Raw genomic sequence first — 19,899 nt, forward strand, 5'->3', positions numbered from 1 at the left:
TCGGAGGAGACCCTACTTCATATCAACATCTTAGAAATGAGGGCGGTGCTTCTGTCCCTACAAGCCCTTCACGATTACCTCCCTCAGGTCGTAATTGCCGTTCACTCCGACAACATGTCAGTTGTCTGGTACCTGAACAAGCAGGGAGGGACCAGATCCTACCCCCTTTGCAGAGAGGCCATGAGAGTTTGGGAATGGGCAGTGTCGACCAAACGTTTTCTAGTGGCGATTCATATCCTGGGCAAGTCCAATGTGATAGCCGACAGACTGAGCAGAACTATCCTCTCTCCACACGAGTGGTCTCTGAACATTACTGTTGCAAATCAGATTTTCAGCAAATGGGGAGTTCCTTGTTGCGACCTCTTCGCGACTCCGCTGAATGCGAAGTGCAAAAGTTCTTCTCCCTCACCCCGGCTCCGGGGGAGAGCCCTATGGACGCACTAGCCCATCCGTGGCCCACCGGCTTGCTATATGCTTTTCCTCCAGTTCCTCTCCTTCCCAGGGTGATCCAAAAGGCATCTCTCTTGGGGAGCAAAATGATCTTAGTTGCCCCTTACTGGCCTCGTCAGGTATGGTTCCCCTATCTTCGGAAATATGCACTGGAAGGTCCATGGTTCCTGGATCAGATCCCAGACCTATTGGTTCATCAGTCGGGACTATTCCACCAGTCCCTACACACCTTAAAATTGACGGCTTGGCTTCTCTTCCGACTATAGTCAGGAATCATACCTTGGATCCGGAAGTTGTACACATTTTATCCTCAGCCCACAAGTCTGCTACAAAGGAATTGTATTCTAGCAAATGGAAGAGATTTGCTATTTGGGCTCAACTCCGGGGTCTGGATCCCATCACTATTCCCGTATTAGAAGTACTGAAATTTCTAACTTCCCTTTTCAATCAAGGCTCTTCAGTCTCTACCATCAAGGTTCAATTGGCAGCTATTTCCAATTTTCACGAATCTATAAACCCACCTTTAATGAGCAACAGATTGTGTAAGACCTTCTTGAAAGGTGCTGTGCTTTTATGACCTCCGATTTCTCATCCTGCTCTTCCATGGGGTCTCGATGTGGTGTTACGTGCCTTAACTTCCTCCCCCTTCGAACCGGCAGCAACATGTGATTTAAAATTTCTATCGTGGAAAACTGCCTTTCTGGTGGCGATTACTTCTGCCAGAAGGGTTTCAGAACTTCAAGCTTTGTCTGTAAAACCTCCGTACTTGGTTTTTCACAAAGATAGAGTATCTCTCAGGCCAAATCCATTCTTTGTCCCTAAAGTTTGTTCCAGTTTCTGCCTACAACAGTCATTAGAACTTCTAGTCTTCTTTCCGAAGTATTCTAACAAAGCGGAATACATATTCCACACATTAGATGTCCACAGGCAATTGCGTTTTTATTTAGATAGGACCAAACAAATAAGGAAAACAGATCAATTGTTTGTATCCTTTTCGGACAATAAATTGGGCAAAGCCGTCACAAAGGTCACTATTGCCAAATGGATCAGGGACTGTATTACTCAAGCTTATTCTTCTTCTAATAAAGAGCTTACGACCTCTGTCAAAGCTCATTCTACAAGAGCTATGGCTACTTCAATAACATTCCATTCTAAGCTTGCCATTAGTGACATTTGTGCTGCGGCTACATGGTCCTCCCCGCACACTTTCATTTCTCACTACAAATTGGATGTGGCATCTAGAGGACGAGCTTCATTTGGTTCCACAGTGCTCAGGAGTGTTTTCCAGTCAGCCACCCAGGATTTAGGTGCTAGGGACGCTGTCCCATCAGTACTGAATGTAGGCGAGATAGGATCACATAACATCTTTTAGTTATGTACTTACCATAACTTTAGATGTTTGGGATCCATCTCGCCTTCATTCCCAATAACCCACCCTCCTTCCCCCTTCCTTGGAGATCAGAGGATATCAGAAGGTCCGAATCCTGTTGTTTCATCTTGAAACATCTGGCAATGTTATATAAACAAGTTGTGTATGTGTGCATGAATGCGGACAAACAAGATCTGGGGGATTAGTGGTGGTGCATCCTGGGATAAGAAATAGCTCAGCCAATAAGAGGCTTTGCTCTATAGCATAGCGTGCTGAGTCGGAGCCGAGGGATCGGCTCCGAGCCCATCAGTACTGAATGTAGGCGAGATGGATCCCAAACATCTAAAGTTATGGTAAGTACATAACTAAAAGTTTTACAGCACTTAAGTACAGAAAACAATTAAAATGTATATATTTACACTTTTCACAATAACTGTCAGACAAGAAGGCTGAGTATAGTACAGCCAGAAAGGCAGTGTCTTATGAAATTTAGGTGGCATGGCCATTGCCTCCTCTACCCATAATCCCTCACTCCACAAGAATACCTCCGATCTAGATTTCATTCCGGGATAGCAGCTCAATTGTGGATGTCCTTCAAGGATGCATCTGCAGTCCTAACAAATGGGTTGTCCTGGCCTCAGTTGGAGCATATCCTTTTCTAAAGGATTTGGTTTCTGTTTTCACTTTTCCCTCTTTTTACGATATAAATATATATATGTATATATATATATATATATATATATATAAATATATATATGTATATATATATATATATATAATATGCAGATGTGTGGTATATAGTGTAACCTAGTTTACGTTCCAGCTACTTATTTTTGTATAGTATTTCTCATGTCACATGTATTGTTTTTGGACTATAATTTGTTTGTATTGCACTGTATGTGGAGCTTTTCTCCCCAGACCTCCGCTGAAAATGGGTTCCATAGACCCAGTCAGACCACAAATGTCAAATAAATAAATAATAGGTGTAGGTAGTGTTTGGTTGGTAGTTTAACTACTATTTTTGATCTGTGTTATGTGTTTGTCATGTGGATTTCCCACCTTTACAGTTTTTTTTTCTCTTCAATCATTGTAGTTGTCACTAGTAGTGTTTGGCCACAGTTGAGTGAGTGATTTTTCTTGTAGTGTCTTAGAGTTTGGTGCTAGTGCTTGTCTTTCTTGCTTTACAGCTGTGGATCCAAAAGAATTCAAGAGGTTTGTGGTGTGTGGACACAAACTCTCCTTGCAAGATGCACATGATTGGTATGTTTGCTTGTGGGTGGCCCATCTGAAGTCCACTTGTGAGGAGTTTGGTACTCAGACTGTCAAACAGAGGAGAATGAACCTGGTCCTCAAGGGCCTTCTCCAGGCCAGATTCTGTTCTTATGCTTCTTCACTTCCTTTTCTGCTCTGGTACCTCCTCCTGAACTGCTGGACTCAAAAGTCCTAAGACTTTGTCTCCCTGGTGGCCTTGGCACCAGCATCTGCTCAGACTTCTGAGAGCCAATCGACTTTGATGCTGGCATTAGACAAGGCCCTATCTCTGGTCATCAGTATCCCCAGCCCCTTTTTTGTCCAGGCTATCCCTTTAGAGTGAGTGGCTTCCCCTTTCTCACCCCACTGGATTTATTGCCTGAGTCTTCTTCACCCTGGGTCTGGGTTTTTCCAGTTAGTCGGATCCCTTGCCACCTAAGTGAACCTCCAGGCCCCCATTGATAGCTTCATCCGCTTTGTTATTGAGGTCAGTGAGCACTCTAAAAGCATTGGATCTGGAGCAGCTGATGAGGTGGTTCTTCCAAGAGCAGATGCAATTGGGTGTTATTTCTTCAGCTGCAGGCTGTCCGGAACCTAGGCTTTGTCACCTTGGTTTCCTCTCTGTCCCAACTGTGTGCTCTTCTATAGGGTTGGATCCAACAGCATGGACGATTTTGGCTCCGACCCTGACCTTGGTCACCTCAAATCTGATTATTTTGGAACCAAGTGGGTCACAGAGCTGACATGTCAAGGATGGCTGCTCCCACTTGGGGCATCTGCCCTCAATAGCTCTGCTCCAGTTTTTGGCATTGGGGTGGAGCACAGTTCCCCTGGATTCTGGTGCATCGCTGGTTTTCTCTGATCCCAAAACCATTGGTTCCAGTCGGGCAGCTACTGTCACCATCAAAGGTAGAGGCATAAGCTGGACATTGAGCTTCTGCTTCCGCCTTCCATGTTGTAGAAAGGCATTTTTTGGTAAGGAGAAACATTGGTCAGATACAGTCAGCGTCTCCCTTCTCAGATCTATACCTGCGACTGTCCATCAGTCTTTTCTGGGACAGTTACAGTTCACCTCTGCTGGTCTCCAGTCTAGGCTAGGGTCCCTAATTCATCCCCTTCTCCATCTGACTCTGTGGAGCAGGAAGTGGGGCCAGTATGAGATGATGTAAGAGGAAGCACCTGGACTTCCCTCACAGATGGTGCTGACCTCCAGGAAGGAGAGGGATCCCATAAGTCTCCACACTTTGATTACTCCTTTGGTGATCTTTTGTTCACCAGCACAGTGGGTGGAGGACTGCTGAAGCCCCTTCTCCAGAGGAGTCAGTATTTATAGAGGTCCATCCACACCTATTTCTAGAGGCCCATCCACACCCTAAATGGTTTCCACTCTGGGCACACTTATTGACTTGGTGGCTCAGAAGGAATGGAAGGAACCCCGATATGGTGGAACTGATCCCAAAGAAGTCAGATAAAATTCTTATCCCACCAAAGGATCAGCTTCATTGAAGGAAGGGTCCATCTGTGGCTGCTGTTGTGGTGGCCATAGTCACTAAAAAAGGCATTTCACGGGAGAGTTCCTTACTAAGTTTGGATGTTGATGTGCAACTTTGAGAACTGCTTCAAGCCATCCTTTATCAACACCCCTTTTGATGGCTTCTCACTGCTTGGGCCTAAAATTAAAAAATGCTTTGACTAAGAATAAGAATGATGGAAAGACGGTCTGTCTTTGGAGTATGGTTTGCTACCCCTCAGTGAACCATTTTACAGTATCTGAAAGGAGGTGGGAGGGTTTTAGGAAGTTGCAGCAGTCTCTTTCCAGGATGTGTCTTCTGAAGCTTTTCTCACAGTGAGTGAGGGGATAACTGCAATCCACCCTAATAGCAGGGGCTGACTGCATAACCTGGGGTTCTGTGGAGCATTCTCCAGTAGGCCCTTTCCACCATATTTTGCAACATCCTTCCTTAGAAAATCCCAGGGATGTTGCGTGGCTGGGGACTCTGTGCCACAGGTTGCAGCCAGATGGAAAAGACAACATCTGATATGAAAGTTATCTACTTACCATAATGACAGAGCCATGTTGTCTTTCTCCATCTGGTTCAGCCTTTCCTCCCTCCTGCCCCCACTTGTATGGCCAGTCCATCATAGGATGATTGAGTGGAGCAGGTTATTTGTCCCTTTTTGTTGTGGTCTTTAGTTCCTCTTCAGTTAGGTTGATGCCTTACATAAGTTAGAGAGGGGTAAACTCAGTCTGAGGTATGCATGGGGGGATTGTGAGTAGGGAAAGTGTAGCCTGGTGAGCTGAAGTCCTGAAGAAATGGCCATCCTGTAATCCAAGTTGGATCCGATAATTCGAAGGCTGAACCAGATGGAGAAAGACCACATGGATCCATCATTATTTTAAGAACATAACTTCCATTTATATTGTCAGGGCATCTTGTCACTCTGGATCTTCCCTGTCTTTGCACAGTTTCAGAGGATACAATGCTTATGCATCATAGTAAATAGTGGAACATGAATGCTTGCATGGCTTTGGGTACCCCAGCAAGTTTTCAGTCTGTAACATTTGTCAAGTTTATTTTTGCTGCTTTGTTTTGCATAATTGAGAATAACGAACAGAGATTTATTTGTGATGTATAAATAGATGTGGACAATGGTCACTTGTGGTAAGGAGTGAGTTAAGTGTAAACTTGAGGAAACCTGTGAAAACACAGGGTTTGCAAGACCATTTTTGTTTGTTTATTCCCCTGTCATTGTTTAGATCTGGAGCAAGTTAGTTAAATATATTTTATAATTCACAACTGCTTTTTTATTGTTTTGCATTACAGGTTTAAGACAGGATTATGCAGCTTCTGCTTCTAGGCGTAGCTCTGGTTCTTCCTGTCACTCTCTTCGACGAGATCCAATCAGTGACCAGGAACTTGATGCTCATAGTTTAGATGATGATGAAGATGGTACTCATCCTGCACTACACCCGCCTATGTCAAGGTTTCCTTTGTCTCCACGTCACTCCCCACGACCATCACCAAGGCAGTCGCCAAGGAATTCTCCACGTTCAAGGTCTCCTGTACGAGGACTGGAGTACAGTCGAATGTCACCACAACCCATGATAAGCCGTCTTCAGCAACCTCGTCTTTCACTTCAAAGCCATGTCTCAGACCTCCAGACTAGTACTGTTAAAAATGAAGGTGACTATTTTACTTTGTTCGGATAATATCATATAGTGCTGTATGGATAACTGAAATGCTGATCTTCTGCATTGTCACAAGCCTTGCAAAACAGGTGGTAAACAGCACAGTACCATTAATTTGGAGACTGAGGAAGGGCTGCAAGGTAGTTCTCACTGCCAGGTGGGAGCCCCAGTTGCATAGTAAACTATCAAGTCACAATGTTTACTTTTGAGAGTTGGTGCAAAGTAATAAAACCCTTTCTGTCACCCTGATGGCCTAGATAATAGAGTCAAGGAGGTTAAGTAGCCAGTGCCAGACAAGATCCTGTAGGGCAAGAAAGGGTGAAACTATGACAGGTTATAGTTTAATTGTTTAAATGACTGTAGAGTACTGATTTCATGCTTGCCCAGATGTCACTGTAAGTAATTATATAAAATTGAAGTGAGTATGGATTGCAGTGGGTATTTTCTCTACTGGTTGTCAGTAATACAAAATGAGTTTAGGTTGCATGATTTGTTAGGAAAAATCTGTTAGCTTGGTCAGGAGATTCTGGCTTTTGCTGACCCCCCCCCCCCCGAAAAATCCATATCATGTAATGAAATTAATAGTTTGGCAGAAGACAGTTACAAAAATAGAGACACCAGTAATGTGGGTAGCTGGGACCTGTGATTGGATATCCATTGGTATGTGATTAAAAAAGCCACTGAAGGATTAGTTTGCTGCTGTTTATTCATCTCCTAGGCATTGCCGTTTGATTGGTAGGAAGGACTACTCAAAGAATTTGAGACAGATTGTAGAGTAATTTTTACTTTTAAGATGTTTTGTTGTTTTTCTGAATAAGTGGCAGTAAAACTACAAAACTGTTTGGTAGCCCATTTCAGCTGAAACTGTTATAAAGGTCTGTTATCTCAAATGCAGCAGCAAAATAATTCGTGAAATGGGCATTTGTGGGTTAGTCTGTCTTAGCATGTTGAAAATGGGTAGAGAGAAGTTAACTGTGGTGGAGTGTGGCAGCCAGTTATAGTTCTTTATTTAGCATTTTTTTTTTTTATTGCCTGCCTGTCATCAGACTCCTCTCAGTCTGCCCATTTGTTCCCGAATCACTGATGGTCAGTGGTCTGCTAAGAAGTGTTATCACTAAGGCTGAGATGGTTTGAATTTGTACTGTGTATACTTAATCACAACAAGGGATTGAGGTGTTGTGGACATTCCCTGAAGATGTTCATCGTGATTCACTGTTGCAGTCATTACACTTGGGTTATCCTGCTGGCAGGCTACCCGCAGTCGGCCTGAATTCCAAAGTCCTGGCCCGGCATCTGTTGCTATCGTCTCTTCCCTGACGTCAGTGCGCCAGAGGTATAAAAGATGCAGCTGACGCCATTTTCTTCTGTCTTTCTTGCCGCGCGGTACCCGAAGCAAAAGCAGTTCGCAAGTGCCGGTCGGCCGACTCCTGAGATTTACGAAATCTAATTTCAGATCCGAAGTCTTCAATAAACTTAAGTACCCCGTTGGGGAAACTTTTTCTGGCTGCAGACCGATGTCAGTAAAAGTTAACAATTGTATTTCTTGTGGGAAGCAAATACCTCATAAGGATTTTCACTCTTACTGTATTCCTTGCTTAGGCCCTGACCACGACGTTGCTAGTTGTCGGTTTTGTGCTAGATTCAACCAACGCACTATTGTGCATCGGTTTGATTTTGCTTTACACTACTTTGGCCGAAGATTTAACTATATAATGCCGTCACAACAACAGACGACCGGAATTCATAAAAAAGCGCAAGGACAAAGAAAAGGACAGGCATCTGAGGTCCAAAACCGATGACAAAGCCTCTTCTAGGCCAGTCGCCGGTATTCAGTGAGGTGCTTTCGCAGCCCCTGACACCCACTACCTGAGAGCCACAGGCCGCCTTCGACTCCCACATGGAGACAACTAGGCCTCTGGAAACTCAAGGTATTGGGCCTACGGAAACTATTCCCTCAGATGGGTCCTGAGCCGCTGAGCAGGCATTGGCTTCTGAGGGTGTTTTCAGACCTGCACAGCTTACTTACAAGTACAGCATTCTCCTGGACAGTCATCCATGCCAAAGAAACAGATACTTAAAATGGCCGAGGACCTAATTACTTTGATCAGGGGTTCCCATCCCCTTCCTGATAAAAGGCCTAGGCATGACACTGACTATGACTCCTCTAACCAGGTTTCTATGTCCTCTGATTCCTCTTCAGAACAGGGATATTCTCTTCCTCCCTATGAGGACTCTGACGCTGAAGAATCTATCCCTTCAGCCTCTCCTCCTGAGGATTACTCTTTTGGGGAGACCTTGCATACCATGAGGAAGCATTTCCATTGGGAGAGCCAGGATTATTCAGAATTCAAGAAAAGGCTCAGATTTTCTTTTACTGCCTCAGCACAGGCCCCTTGCTATCCCCCCTGTACTAGATATTGTTGTTGATGTTTTTTCTGAATCTAGTTTGTGTCCTGATTCTTTACCTCCCGCCCCAGTCAAGCCAGATAGGTACTACAGGGTCCCAGATTCTCATAAATTTCTTTATAAAAACCCTGCTGCTGACCCAGAAAAAAATCCTCAGGGTCCCAAAGGGGTCAAGGCATCCACTGCAAAAAACCCTCATGTTAAGTTGTCTATCTCGCCTTCATTCTTGCTGGATGGGTTCGGAGCCACCTGACTCGCCACTCTAAAAGCTCGAGAGTTGGTTCCACCGCTCGAGGCTGCCCCTATATCCCACAATGCTAGGCGTGAATTACCTCAGATCTCGTTTGCCGCTACAGCGATCGAGGTGTTTTTCTACCGGCTCCAGGTTAGTCAAAGTTAGATTAGTTTAATAACTTTAAACTTACGCTAGCTTAGTTTATTTCTTTACCCATAGTCTAGTGGATATTATCCCTTCTACTTTTATCCTGCCTTTTTTCTCAAGAACTATTAAGTTCTTTCCTAGGCCTCGGGCCCTTCCTTCCCATCCCTTAGGTGTATGTGTTTTGGTTAGGATATATTTAACTTAACTTACCTTTCAGAAGTTTTGTTTTAAATAATTCTACTTAGACTTCTATCAGTGTAATCTGTGTGTGTGTGTTTCTGTGTGTGATTACACTTCGTTCCTTGAGAATGTCCAAGGATTCAAAGGTCTCAGGCTTCAAGAAGTGTGACTCGTGCTGTCAGAAAATGTCTGACAGACGGTCACACTTCTTGTGTGTATTGCCTGGGACCTTTACTGCAGGACTCTTGTGCTGTATGCCATGGCTTCAGCCCTAGAGTCCTGCAGGAAAGAAGAAACAAACTCATATTAAGGGTTTGCTTAAGCCTGAAGGTTCCCTTTCTGTTACATCGGGAAACCTTCTAAGGCTTCCAAGACCTCGGCTCCAGCTTCAGAGTCGAGGCCTAGGGCCGAAGCCTGCTGCTTCATTGGCTCCGCTGGAGCCGATGAGTCTTGACTACAGTATCTGTGGTTCCCTCGGCTCCGCCGGAGCCGAGGCATTAGAGATTCCTGAGTCGGCTCGATCAGACCATCGGAGCCGACATCTAGAAAGAGATCGAGGTCACCGCCCCTTGGCTCCGTTCATTCGGCTCCAGCGCCTCCCTTGCTGTCTGAACGGAGCCACAGATCTCACTCCTCCAGGTCATCGAGGCTCTCAGATCACGACCTCCAGAGGGTAGTGAGTCGCCTTTTAAAGTCCAAGGCACTGGCCCAAATGCTCCAGAGCCCGACTCATCAGTCGATGCCTCAACTTATTCCTATAATATTCCTCCTCCGACTCCTTTGAGTTCGAGGGGCGCCTCGGACCGAGACTGTGGTAGCGCGGAGCCGATACAATTGTCTTCGGCTCCGTCGGCTCATTTCTTCTTTGAAGAATCTCGGCCGGCTTCCTCGTCGGCTCTGAGGGTGAGTGGCATCGGACCCTTGTCCGACCCCCTCTCCCTCGGTGCTTCGGCTGGTGAGTTCGGCTCCGACATCGCCTCGAGCCATCTCTGTCGGTGCCGAGGAGGTTCTCAGCTTCTCAGAGCGGGACCTCTGGCTCTGCCAGACAGGGGTGCATTCGAGGTCATGCGGAGTGTGTTGGAACCTTGTTCGACTCCACAGTCGGCTCCGTCCGCCCTCCCTCTTCGGTGCCTTTGGTTATGTCGACTCACTCCCTCATCCCAGACCGCAGAGAGCCAGCTCTCAAGAATCCCCTGTGGGATCTCATCCTCCGAGGGCTCCCTGAATTGGCAGGGGAGCCCCTAGGAAGAGAAAGTGTAAGAGGAAGCACATAGACTCACCTGAGTCTGTCACCTCTGACACAGATTTAGAGGATTCGAGGGTTCCCACGTCCTCTGAAGATGTCTCCTTCGCAGACATTCTAGAGATCCTGAAACAGAGGGAAATTGGCCAGCCCTTAACCCTTCGGAGGATGAATCTGTGTATCTTGAGGCTTGGCTCTCGCCCTTCCACCTCCTGGGTGTCCCCTTGATCCCCTCATGCAGGTGGTGGCAAAGAAGGCCTGGACGGCTCCTGATTCAGTGGACCCTACCCCAGGAGACCTTCCAAATTTATAACAGCACCAACTGACAAACAATTTCTCACAAAGGTGTTTCTGTGGATGCTATGGTGGTAGCTGCTGCCACCAAGAAGGAACTAGCTGATCCTTCAGTGCCTGTTCATCCCCTAACAAAGAATCTAGGTCTATGGACAGGTATGGGAAGCGGATGTTCTCGCCAGCGACCTTTGCAATGCGTTCGCTGAACTACCTATGCCATTTCACCCATCTCCAGAGAGACTTGATCAAGGAAGCGAGTGAGATGTTGAAGGATACTACAGCTGCAGATTTTCAGGACAAAATGAACACCCAGCTGACTACCCTTAATTCGATAGCTAACTCCTCCATGCCTCCTTTCATATGCGGCTGATGGAGCCAGTAGGCCGCAGGGACAGGTGTTGCCTTACCGGCATGCCTGGATGCGACTATGCAATTTTGGTCCCTTTACAACGTCTTTCACTAACTCCCCGTTCGATGGATCATCTCTTTGGTCCTCAAGTGAAAGAAACCTTGACTAGGTGCGAGACGGATGGCAAAACTCTATCTGCCGTCTGAGTCCGTTTTCTACTCCTTCTAGACCTTACCCCAAAGGCCAGAAAAGTGGGAAAATGTGGTTCCGCAAACAATCTCAAGGGAATTTGCCTGACGACAGAGTCGGTTCCTCCAGAGGCAGAGGAGGGAACAATAATGGTAGACGCCGCCTAGAGGCAGAGGGGGTCCGAGAACTAGGGCAATCGAGAAACCTTTTCCGATAAGCCTTTTCAGCATCCCTGAGGTGTTGCCCGACTGTCCACCTTCGAGGCAGTCGGGGAAGATTGTCACTCTACCCAGAAGCCTGGCTATCCCTGACTCAAAACAAGTGGGTACAGTCCATCATTTCGAATTCCATTCCATTCCCTTCGCATCCCAAACCAATCAAGAAAATCCCTTCCAGATGTTCCACCCTCAAAGATCTTGCAGCTTTGGAAATTTCAAAGCTGCTTGCAAAAGAGCAATTCAACCAGTTCCAGCAGACAAACTAGGATCCGAATCTACTCCAGGTTCTTTTAGTTCCAAAGAAAACAGGGGACTGGAGACCAATTTTGGATCTCAGTATCTTGAACAAGTCAGTCAAGAAAACAAGATTTCGGATGGTGACGCTGCAGTCCATCCTCCCCCTATTGGGAAAGAGAAACTGGATGTGCTCTATAGACCTTCAGGATGCTATCACATAAAATGAACAGACGCCCAGAAGATTCCTCCGCTTCAGGCTGGGAACCAGTCATTTTCAATTCAGGGCCCTGCCCTTTGGTCTCACCACTGCCCCGGTGTTTACCAAATGCATGGCAGTGGTAGCTTCTCACCTGAGACGTCAAGGATTCCAGGTGTTTCCATATTTGGACGACTGGCTCCTCACAGCTCCCACCAAGCATCTTCTTCTAATGGCCAGGGACTACACCTTCGCATTTGTCAAAAGTTAGGCATTTCAATAAATTGAAAAGTCTGTTTTGTCGCCTTCTCGCACTATTACCTTCATAGGCAAATCTAGACACAGTCAACATGTCTAGACTAACACATCAGAGAATAGCAGACATACACAAACTGGTCTCTCCTCTTCAGCAGCAACAGAATCAAAGCCAGGTTAGTTCTGAAAGTGTTGGGGATTATGGCGGCTGCCATACCTCTGCTTCCATTAGCCAGATTCCACATGAGAATCCTTCAATGGATGCTCTTCACAATGGTCATACCAGCAACTTCCGATGTCCCACACCATTATGATCACGCAAACATGCAGAAATCATCTTCTGTGGTGGATGTCTTCCTCAACTCTTATTGGGAAGACCCTTTGTTCCTTCCTCCGTTGCTACTCTGACAACGGACGCCTCCCTGATCGGGTGGGGGCATTATCAGGGCAGAACTGTCCAGGGCACATGGCAACCAGGCAATGCCACTTCCACATAAATGTTCTAGAGATGAGAGCAGTGCTTTTAGCGTTGCAAGCCCTCCAAGACTCTCTTCCCTTGGGAACGATAGCAATTCAGACGTACAATATGTCCGTAGTGTGGTATATCAACAAACAAGGCGGAACCAGGTCCTACCCCCTGTGTCGAGAAGCACTCAGACTGTGGCAATGGACGATTTCTTCTCAGCGGTTTCTGATAGCAACGCACATCCCTGGGAAGTCCAGTCAAATCACGGACAAGTTGAGCAGAGCTATCCTCATGCCTCACGAGTGGTCTCTGAGAGACTCTGTTGTGAGAGAAATTTTTCTCAAGTGGGGTCAGCCTTGCTGCGACCTTTTTGCTACTCCCCAAAACAGCAAGTGCAGAGATTATTTCACCCTATTCCCTTTACCAGGCCAGCCCAGCAGAGACGCTCTAGTCCAAGTTTGGCCCCGGGGACTTCTGTATGCATTTCCTCCCTTCCCACTAATCTCTCAAGTGATACAGAAAGCTATCGCTCAGAAGGCCTCGTTGATCCTCATTGCTCCTTACTGGCCTCGACAGGTTTGGTTCCCCTTTCTACATCATTTTCTGTTGAGCGACCTTGGCATCTGGACCTAGTTCCAGATCTTTTGATCCATCAGTCGGGTCAGTTTCATCGCTCCCTTCCCTCTCTGAACCTCACTGCTTGGTTCCTCCAATTCCGACCTTAGCCAGGCTTCTCAAATATCTCACTCTGTTCGAGATATTTTGATAGCTTCCCATAAATCTTCCACTAGAAAGATTTATTTGAGTAAGTGGAAAAGTTTCGCCCATTGGGCTCAAGGAAGGACATAGATCCTTTCACTGCTTCCATCCAAATGGTCCTTGATTTTCTAGCTGAACTCTTCCATGCAGGTTCATCTCCTTCTACTCTTAAAGTTCAACTGGCAGCTATTTCTAACTTTCATGTGGGCATTTCAGAATCTGCCATAATGTCCCACAAGCTTTGCAAAGCCTTTTTGAAAGGAGTTTTTCTACTCAGACCCCCTATAAGAAATCCTCCTCCTCCTTGGGACCTAAATTTAGTTCTTAGTTCTTTGATTCTTTCCCTTCGAACCTGCAGTCTCCTGTTCTTTAAAATTGCTATCATGGAAGACTCTCTTTCTGGTAGCTATTACTTCAGCTAGAAGAGTTTCAGAACTTCATGCACTCAGCTGTCGACCTCCTTATCTGTTGTTCCATAAGGACAGGGTATCTTTACGAACCAACCCGTCCTTTTTACCTAAGATAGCCTCGCTAACCTAAATCAAAGCATTGACCTCCCTGTGTTTTTCCAGAATATTCTAATAGGTCTGAACAAAAATTGCATTGGCTAGATGTTCATAGTCAGTTAAGGTACTATTTGGATAGAACCAAACAATTCAGAAAATCTGACCAGCTGTTTGTCTCCTGTGCAGAAAGCAGAAAAGGACTTTCAGTTTCAAAGGTATCATTATCTAGATGGCTAACATCTCTGATTTCCCTTGTTTATGAAATTAGACACCAAAAGCTGCCTAACAAACCTAAAGCCCATTCCACCAGAGCTTTGGCTACTTCTATAGCCTTCCAAGACAGACTGCCTATTGACACCATTTGTGCAGCGGCTACTTGGGCTACTCCTCACACTTTCATTTCTCATTATAAGTTGGATTTAGCTTCTAGGCATAGAGCTAACTTTGGTTCCACTGTTCTCAAGAGACTGTTCCGTTAGGCCACCCGGGACAAGGTGCTAGGGACGCGGTCCCATCCAGCAAGAATGAAGGCGAGATAGACAACTTAACATATAGAAGTTATGTTCTTACCATAACGCTCCATGTTAGTTGTCTTCTTCTCTTCTTCTTCTAAGGCCCCACCCTCCTTCCTCCTGGCCTGGACAGATCTAGAGGAGTTTGATTGTGACCTCTCTTTCTACCACCTCTTTGCGATAGGTATATGCTCTGCTGTGCATATTTCCTAGAGTCAGGCTTAGGTCACCCTTTCTCTTCCCATTGTTTTTAGAGGTGGAAATTTTCCAGTATTCCTGGTTGTATTTTTAGCTGGGCCTAGCTCACAAATGAAATCTGAGGTAATTCACGCCTAGCATTGTGGGATATAGGGGCAGCCTCGAGCCGGTGGAACCAACTCTCGAGCTTTTAGAGTGGCCGAGTCGGAGCCGAGGTCTGCTCCGAACCCATCCAGCAAGAAAGAAGGCGAGAATAAGACAACTAACATGGAACGTTTTGGTAAGAACATAACTTCTATTTCCCTCTGATAGGGATTCTAGAGCACTGGATAGATGGGGGGAAAAGTATTTACCTCTGCTACTTTAGCTGTAAGGGCTTTAAACTGCCAATTTCACATGCTTAAATATCAACAATATCTGATGTCTTTGCTAAAACAGAAAATGCTTACAAGCTCAGAATGTTCTGAAAATTAGGAAATGCAGGATTTATTGCATGCAGCTGAACAAGTGGGAAAGCATACTTTGCAATGTGGTTTTGATTCATTAGAGGCTTCTTGCAGAGCCGCAGTTACAGGTTCTGTCATTCGAAGGCATGCTTGGTTAAAAGAACAGAGTTTACCTGATCATGTTAAAGCAAAATTATTCGATGCTCCATTACAGCATGATACTTTGTTTGGTGTTAATGCAGAAGAGGTGTTAAAGAAAATGGAGGATAAAGGAAAATCAATGCAGACAGTTGTTGTTGTGTCTTTCGGCTTTTTCCCGGTTAGGGGTCGCCACAGCGGAACTCCGGTCCGCTAAAGATTGGCAGTTGATTTTTACGTGCCGAGCTGCCAGCCCCAACGCACAACTTTCAACGAAGGTACGCCCATTCACGCATGTCTCCACACAGAAGACACTCTAGCTGAGAATCAAACCGGACAGCATCTTACTGTGATGTGACAACGCTACCGCGAAAATCAATGCAGACAGTAAAGGATTTTTTTTACAGGCTCAGCCACCCAAATTTAGCTGGAACTGGCCATTAAAAAATTGGTCCTTTCCAGTGTCAGACAGACCACAAAGAGGCAGATACAGACGCCCAAGAGGCAGATCTCAGCCCCACGGCTCATACAGACCGAAACAGTGGGGGTGCTTCAGCCCCCAAAGGCGGAGAAGACAAAACACAACCTTATAGGAAACAGTCCCAATGACTTTCCTCTACCTATGCCAAGCACTTACCTTTTGGCAGCACCCTTAGGGGGAAAACTAGCACTTTTTTCACAAAATTGGCACACGATCACCCAGGACAAATGGGTTCTGAATATTGTTTCCCAGGGTTACAGGTTTCACTTTCATACCCTACCAAGGCCAAAAGGTATGCCAAACCTGCCACACAATTAATGGGCAGAGGCACAAAAATAAATTTCTGCTCTCATGGACATGAGGGCTATTCAAACAGTACCACAGGAAGAGCATAGGCAAGGATTTTACTCAAGACTTTTATTGGTACCCAGAAATGACAACCCTTGGAGACCAATACTGGACCTGTCTACTCTAAATACTTTCCTGGACGTTCCAAAATTCAAAATGTTGACACTGCAGCAACTTCTACGCATGCTGGGAAAGAAGGCTTGGCTAGTTACTTTGGACCTCAGAGGTACACCTGCATGTCCCAATCAGACAGTCTTGCAGAAGATACCTCAGACTTATAGCTGGTTCAATGCATTACCAATTCTCTTCACTGCCCTTTGGCTTATCTACTGCGCCCAGGGTCTTCACAAAATGCCTGGCACCAGTAATGGCTTTTTGCAGACAAAAAGGAATTCAAATATATCCCTGCTTGGACAACTGCCTTATTCAAGCAGAGAGCAAAGACGTTCTTCTAAAACATCTGGCGTTTGTAAAAAGATTTTAATTTGCCTAGGGTACACAGTAAACGAAAAGAAATCAAAACTAGTGCCCTCTCAAGAGATCATATTCCTGGGTGCAAGCTTAAATGCAACTGCCCAGATGGCTTATCTCACGCCAGACAAGCAAAGGCAACTGACTCATTACTTTCAAATAATGGCAACAAAGTCCCAGCTACCTGCAAGAAAAATTCTGCAGGCTTTGGGCTTCATGGCATCCTGCTAATTCCATATGAGGAAACTACAATGGTATCTAAAAAGTGTTTGGACTCAGCATTGCCACAGCCTGGAAACAATAATACCTCTTATTCCCTGCCTGCAACAGGAGTTTGATGGTGGGCACTGGCCTGTCACCACAACAAGGGACAGCCTTTCACCTTACCCACAGCCAGGCAGACACTAACAACAGATGCATCGGATTATGCCTGGGGGGCACACATGGCAGGAAAATGTATTCAGGGCACGTGGCCCGAGGACAAAATGCATCTTCATATCAATCAAAAAGAGATGCTAGCTGTACAGAATGCCCTGGCAACCTTAAAGGATCTACTACATCCAGGACAACTATTGCTAAAGATGGACAATACTACAGTTATGTGGTACATAAACAAGCAAGGGGGCACACATTCCTACCCCCCTCTGCAGGCAAGCCATGACTTTGTGGAACACAGCACTGACCTATCAGGTACATCTGCAGGCACAGTTCCTGCCAGGAAAGAAAAATACTCTGGCAGACGAACTAAGCCGAAACCTCATGGACCCTCACAAGTGGAAACTAGATCCACAGGTCTTCAGCATGATAACAAGGAAATGGGGATGCCCAGGCATAGATCTTTTTGCCTCCCCTCACAACTGCCAACTGCAGAGATTCTGCACAAGGATTTATCACTCACAAGCATGGAAAGTGGATGCTCTATCATTCAGCTGGAAAACCCTAACAGTTTATGCCTTTCCACCACTGCCTCTCCTTCCCAAGGTACTCCTAAAAGTCAGACAAGAGAAACCAAAAATGATTCTGATTGCCCCAGACTGACCACGCCATCACTGGTACCCAATTCTAAAGAGCTTGTCTCAAGGCCCAGCCTGGACTTTATCTCAAATTCCTCATCTTCTGACTCAACAAAACAATCAGAGATTGCACAGCCATCTCAGAACCTTAAATCTGGCTGCATGGCAAATAATATAGCCACTCAGAACACACCTCTCTGTAAAGCTGTTATGGATGTCATTTTGGAAGCCAGGAGGCCCAGCACCAGGAAATCTTGTGCAGAAAAATGGAAGAGATTCTGTGCTTGGAACCATTCACAAGGGCTTGAACCACTTGTTCCAAATATTCCTCATATTTTACAATACCTAACTGAGATGCTGGACAAAAGCCTATCCTTCTCATCAGTTAAGGTCCATGCCTCTGCCATTTCAGCTCATTACAATACAGAACCTCCTATTTTCTCACATCCACTGCTAAGACAGTACCTCAGAGGGGCAAAAAACATAAGACCCCCAAGGAGAGCACTGATGCCTACATGGAACCTTAACTTTGTCTTGGAAACGCTCACACTGCCTCCTCCTTCATATGGAATTAGCAGGATGCCATGAAGCCCAAAGCCTGCACTGCTCCTAGCAATAACGTCAGCAAGAAGAGTCTGAGTTACAGGCATTAATGGCAGTGGAACCTTTTATCATTTTTCATCCGGACAAGGGTTTCACTAAGGACAAACCCAACATTTATGCCAAAGGTAGTATCCAGTGTGGCTCTTAACCAAACCATTAATTTTCCAACATTTATCCAAATCCCGAGAATAAAGGGGAGAGACTTCTGCATTCTTTGGACATACACAGGCAGCTACGCTTCTACTTGGATAAAAAAAAGCTTTCAGAAAAACTGAGCAACTGTTTGTAGCATACGCTGCAGGATCACAAGGAAAGGCTATCTCAAAGCAGACCATTTCAAAATGGATAGGACACTGTATTCGTTTCTGCTATGCACAGCATGGCAAGGCAGTGCCTAAGAATATTAGGTCACATCCTACTAGGGCAGCAGCCACTTCAGCAGCCTTTCTCAGAGGAGTACCAACCAAGGACATTTTGGAGGCTGTAACTTGGAGCTCAGTGCACACTTTTACCAAGCATTACCACTTACCTCTTTATTCTAAATCCAGAGCAGGCTTTGCCACTGCAGTTCTGCAGGGCCTCATAGCCACTCCTAATCCTATTTAGACCCAGCCGCCCTACCTCAGCTTTGGGATTCAACACAAGTGTAATGACTGCAACAGTGAAACACGATGAGCATAGTACAGTTGTGTACCTACCATAAATGTAGATGTTCGAGTGTATTCACTGTTGCAGTCCAGGTTACCCACCCTCCACCCCCCTGTTTTTGCTGGGACATATCTATACTTCTCTATCCTATGCAACCTATGTGGTGTATTGCTTGTAGATGAAGATATTGTTTTTATTTTACTGTATGTTTTTATAAACAATATGTATTGCCTACCATCTTGGGGGCACCTGACATCTGGGGCAAGAAAAACTGAAGAAAATGCTGTCGGCTGCATCTTGTATACTCCTGGCGCACTGACGTCAGGGAAGAGGCGACAGCAACCGATGCCGGACCAGGGCTTTGGAATTCAGGCCGACTGCGGGTAGCCTGCCAGCAGGATAACCCAAGTGCAGTGACTGCAACAGTGAATACACTCTAACATTTACATTTATGGTAGGTACACAACTATACTTTTCCATTCATGAGAGTCTGCCTGCTCCTGTTATGTTTGTCTACCACACAATTTAGCTCTGACTGAACTTAGGATGCCTGTACATTGAGACTGTGCTGTAAAGCTAATCCCAAGCTAACCAAGCTACAAATGGGCTAGGAAATGTTTCCCTCTGCTTGGTGATATAACAACTGATTGTGGTACTGCCTCTATTTGAAGAGGTCCAAAGGACAAATGATAGTTCAGGACAGTTGAGTGCCTTCAATAGGACAAGCATCTCCTTGATATTTGTGTGCCTGCATCTATCCTTGATGTGCCACACCTCCAGCACTTTTATCCCTCCTGAAACAAGATTTCTGAATGTTATTTTTGAATCCCAACCGGTGTACGAGATCTCACCCAAGATAAAGATTGCGGCACTTTGAAAAATACTCTCAAAGGTATACAAAAATGTGATGCCCTGTAGCCTGCAATGATCTGCATTTATGGTAGGTACACAACTGTACTTTTTGTCACTTTCTTTCAAGGGAGAAATAACCACTTAAGGCTGCCATGCTCACCTCAAAGCCAGGGATTTTATCACGGGAATGATGGCCTGAAATATGTGCTCTGCCCCCCCCCCCCCCCCCAAAAAAAAAGAGGTGAGCTG

At 45.6% G+C, this 19,899-nt stretch overlaps 1 protein-coding gene across 2 annotated transcripts in view; it reads left to right on the forward strand.

Annotated features, from left to right (window-relative positions):
• SLAIN2 (SLAIN motif family member 2) overlaps window positions 1-19,899 on the forward strand; it is a 1,031,976-nt gene that overhangs the window by 618,048 nt on the left and 394,029 nt on the right. For both annotated transcript variants that reach the window (XM_044055724.1, XM_044055725.1), the window contains exon 5: window positions 5,896-6,255. In XM_044055724.1, the coding sequence (XP_043911659.1) occupies window positions 5,896-6,255 (360 nt within the window). The remainder of the gene's footprint in view (window positions 1-5,895; window positions 6,256-19,899) is intronic.

The sequence above is a fragment of the Protopterus annectens genome, chromosome 14.part0 (genome assembly GCF_019279795.1).
Source record: "Protopterus annectens isolate FY-2018-M chromosome 14.part0, PAN1.0, whole genome shotgun sequence".
Lineage (NCBI taxonomy): Eukaryota > Metazoa > Chordata > Ceratodontiformes > Protopteridae > Protopterus > Protopterus annectens.